This window comes from Paramormyrops kingsleyae, chromosome 3 (genome assembly GCF_048594095.1).
Source record: "Paramormyrops kingsleyae isolate MSU_618 chromosome 3, PKINGS_0.4, whole genome shotgun sequence".
Lineage (NCBI taxonomy): Eukaryota > Metazoa > Chordata > Actinopteri > Osteoglossiformes > Mormyridae > Paramormyrops > Paramormyrops kingsleyae.
The window spans coordinates 19,389,044-19,393,705 of record NC_132799.1 but is presented as its reverse complement, the minus strand read 5'-3'; the positions used below and the strand labels follow the sequence as shown (position 1 = coordinate 19,393,705).

General features: G+C 35.3%; 1 protein-coding gene across 2 annotated transcripts in view; it reads left to right on the top strand.

The window, feature by feature from the left end:
• The first annotated feature begins 2,179 nt into the window (after positions 1-2,179).
• Positions 2,180-4,662, top strand: part of slc18a2 (solute carrier family 18 member 2) — a 20,769-nt gene continuing 18,286 nt past the window's right edge. Inside the window, exons 1-2 of one of the 2 annotated variants that reach the window (XM_023804018.2) lie at positions 2,180-2,384; positions 3,027-3,183. In XM_023804018.2, coding sequence (XP_023659786.1) covers positions 3,051-3,183 — 133 coding nt within the window. In that variant the 5' untranslated portion in view covers positions 2,180-2,384; positions 3,027-3,050. Of the gene's footprint in view, positions 2,385-2,553; positions 2,936-3,026; positions 3,184-4,662 lie in introns of those variants that run through there. The other variant, XM_023804021.2, reaches the window with a different exon arrangement.

Below are 4,662 nucleotides of genomic sequence, written 5' to 3'. Positions count from 1 at the left end.
GAGAGGCACACCAACTGCTTGCTTATGTAGTGGAAAAATAATTTTGAAGCTTTTGGGGAATGCTTTCTATTGCTTTGTGAAAACACTGTTGTAAGTCACTCTGGAAAAGAGTGTCTGGTAAATGTAAATGAAATAAAGCATGCAAATGCATCATCATTGCAGCATGTGCCATTTCAATAATCAAACAACACTCCACTTCTTGATGACTTTGCATCTTACATCATAGATTCTAATAACTATTTACTTATGAATTAAATAGAAACTGTGACCTTTTGCTAAGCTGAAATGGTTCTCCAATCTGTTTGTAGATTTCCCTGCTGAAACATATCTTAAGCAGCTAATTACCTTCTTTAGTTTGTGTTTTGAGCAGGGAAATCTGTGTTGGATTCTGGCCCTCCAGGCCCCGAACTGGGGAACCTTGGTCCAAGTGTTATCCCAGTCCACTGTAGATGATCGAAAGAGGCCTCAGCACATTGAAGCTGCCTTATGCTGAAGAGAACTGCGCATCATATTAATTTCAATCCAATTAAAATTGCTTGGTTGCTAAATAAACATTATTTTATGTGAGGGTCACTTTATTCGTATTATACATTTTCTTTGTATTCAGCTCAAAATGTTATGCTTCTGTGTTAATGGACAATCCCACTTAACAATGCGCCCGCAACTGTGCGAGACAAAAAAAGCAATGAATGATTTGGGAGTCGCTAATATGGACTGTCTTGCGAACTCGCTGCAGCTTGTGATATAAGAGGGGCTGCCATCGCAACAAAGTGTAGAGAAATGGGAGAAAAATTGTGTTAAAATTTTAATCATTCGCCACTTGTGTATACTTGTTTTGAAGATATTCATATTGAACTGCAAATGCCTCAAAAACGCTGGTAACAAACCAGACGTACAAACGAGGTGGAACGGTACGTTATGTATGTTTGTAATAGCCGAAAATATTTTTGTCATACATTTTTTCCATCTGTATTTACTAGCTTAAAAAATATATATATATATATATATAAAGTATAACAAAGTAAAAAGAGCTCTTGTATCGGAATCGGCAGTTGTGTATCGGAATCGGATCGGACCTGAAAAATGTGGCTCGGCCTATCCCTAATAAATATGAGTTCAAATAAAATGATCGCTATTACCTTCATCCTTGTAAAAACAAACTCGCCTAACTGTACATGTGATCAGGGAAAATGAAATGTGACTTTTGGCACTAATCTGGCTACTTTGTACTTGCAACATGGTATAACAAACATGATCAAAAACTAATTCTAGAAAAAAATGTCTACTCTAGTTAATCATGCTTTGGGACTCAAAATAGTAAAAACAGTAGTACAAAGATACAACAAACCACTAGATGGCACAATAAACAATTTACAGCACACAGTGGCACAGATCAAGTTGTGTACACTAGGTGGAGATGGCACTCCAAAACATTATCGCTCTGCACAGCAGAGTGCTTGGCTGGTTTAAAAGGAAATGTATTGAACTGGGCCATTTTAAGTAAAAGTAAGATCTAGACCAGAATATTAATCTGAAATAAATAAACAATGTATTGCCCTGAATAGAACGGCTTTAACGTGTACAGTAAATACCTATATTATATACACATCAAGCTGTACATAACACTGTTCTTTGTAGCAGCTATTGTTCCTATTCATTGGAGTGATATTTTGCATCCATCCATACTTTCAATTGCACTTCTCCCTGAAAAAGACCACTCTGGTTTGTTTATGATATTGAATACTCCCTTAGACCATAAAATTGCTGTTTATAATGTATACCATTGGTGTTTGATATTAAGTGACTTTCACTGCTCTCCCTTGGGCTACAAATTCAATTAATGTCATATTTTTAAAAGAAATATTTTATTTGAAATTAAAAAAGAATTTTTAAAGTATGCTAAAGTAATACTTAATTGTTATCAATATTATATTTCTCATTATTGCACACATGATTAATATAAATGAGTGGCTGTAAGTTGGCTATTGTCATAGGGTAATAGTGCAACTTGTTTAAAGACATTAACAAACCTCAGGTCCAACCAAATTCTCGCATAACATGTATTAACGGGGTAGTACTGATTGCATTTCCCTCTAACCCAAATCACATTATCTATTAAGAGCTGGTGTTGTGCCTTTAACAATAGGTCGTGGCGAATTGACGCATTTCATAAGAGCAAACGCCTGAAGGATTTGCACTGGTCATCTGCAGGAAGTAACGCTGGGATGCGGTTGCAGTTGGGGAGACGATGCTGCTGACGATACTTCTGAGTGATAAGGGTTCTGTGACGTCAAAGCTAAGTCAAGTAACTAAACCTCCCTACATTCAACCCTCCTTTCTCCTCAACTGAAAAGCAAAAGGATTTTATCAAATGTGTATTTAAGGTGAGATTTCTTGCAACTTTTAACCTTTTATTTTTCTATTCAATGTGCGTCGCCTCCTTTTACTAATTGCAACCGTTTTTGGGTAACCGCAGGTAAAACGTGTAGGGTGACCACCTAATCCATGTCAGGATGGACACTATGAGCTACAACAGGATTTGTAAAGTACCATTTCATACATTTCAATTAAAAGGACCAGGATTTCACTTAAGCACTGGGTTCTTGCCGTATGCTGATTGGTCAGTCTCCTATAATCATGCATATGTGTCAGTAATGTTAATGCGAAACAGCTGGATGAGTCTTTCAATCTAGGAACTAACCAAACATTTTAGCAGAGCACAGAACCCTTTCAGCTTTAAAGTAGTTCGTAAAAGCTGAAGTAGCTCATAGTGTCCCTCCTGACATGGATTAGGTGGTCACCCTAAAAACGTGTCAGAACCAAAACTCACCAACTGACCGCAGCTTTCACATCGTGGCATACAGTTTTGCAAGACGATATTTTAAAACACTTTGATACTATCTCACATCAGTCTTCAGTCTATTCCTCCTCAGCAGTATGCATGTCAAGTTCGTTGTTTGAACCTAACGTAAGGCTTACTTAATATATAAGTAGTTCATGTTTTTCGTTTTTTCCTTTCATTTCAGGGCAAATTAATATTAACCCTCAAAATGGGTGGATTAGGCAAACTACGCGAATTCGGGTTCTTGAGGTGGTTACGGGAAGAAAGACAATCGAGGAGGTTAATTCTGTTGATTGTCTTCATCGCTTTGCTACTGGATAATATGCTGCTTACGGTAGTCGGTAAGTACAGTTTTGCTTATACTGTAACCTTCGCACCTGTTACACTAACGCACTTTGCTTTAGTCTTACGTTCAAACGAAACACGTTTGTTTTACTGATTGACCTTATGTTTGTTACCAGTTTATATGCATATATATTAGTATATATGCATATATTTAATGTACATGTATTTTGTACGCATCCACAGAAGCATACACATTTCTGACGACTTTTTACGTGTTTGCATAAATACTATGAGCACGGTTGTCGCGGTAACTATCATATACAACATGTTTTTTTCTAGACTAAATATGACACAGACACACACACACGTTTATATGTGGTCTTGACAGTTATGAAAACATAAGAAGTTGTATTGCGGATTTAGAGTGTTATGTAAAACTAAATTTAAAAAAGAACTATGTTATACACGTTAACTGGAAGTAAACATTCGTGTATATGTGAAATATCCAGATTATGTGGGTTAATTAAATCTATATATATAGCCTTTATTTGTTAATTAACAACCATCACTTTGTTTCTTAGTTACCAAACATTACGTCTCTAAATACCATGTGAAAGGAATGATCAAAATGAGACGTAAAGGAAACTTTAAAATTCATCTATAGAAACATTTAATCCTTACGCTATCGGATAGATATCCTCCTCTTAAACTCAAGTTAAATGGTAAATTAAAGATGAAAATCCCTTCATTTGCATAAATAAATAGAAAACCAACGGTAACATAGAGTGATTGCTATTGTTTCTTTAAATATTTATCTACGCTTGGGATATCTTTCCACAATGAACACATTCTTTTAAACACAAAAAGTAGAAAACCATTATCAAACTATAAAAGGCTGCTACATTTTAAAGAGCTTATTAATACATTATCTGAAGGCCTGAATCTCACTACGAGACATCACATTTCGTCGCAAGTTTATCTTAATTAATTCTACCACTAATTCTACCACTACGTAACTGAAGCAGCTCTGTCCACTTACCGGTTTTGATGTGACACAGATTTCCTCAAACCTTACAGCCTCTGGGGCAGCCATCTGAATACAGATGTTGACAGCAAACATGAATTATACACTAACTTTTTCCCTGAAGGAAATTTTCAACAGTGAAAATGGCCGTGGATCAAGTATTACCTGGCCACATAAAAAGTAATACTACAATAGTGTTCTTAGTATTCTCCAACACCTGGCATCACATCTATTTACCAGGAAGTCAGTATTTCAAAAATATTTGAAAAAAAAATCATTGGTGTTATAGTGTTGGATATTATGAATTGCCATAACCTGAATAACCAATTTACACTACTTAAAATAGCAGTATAGTGTAATTTAAAATTCATTAATACTGACCATTACAATCAATTAGAGAAAAATTAGGTATAATGTAATCTTTATTGTTTTCATTTGTATCCTGTTTTAAAAGTTACATTGTACTGTCTTAAGAAAAAGTCCATTTTATTTATTATGTTAATGTGACTGG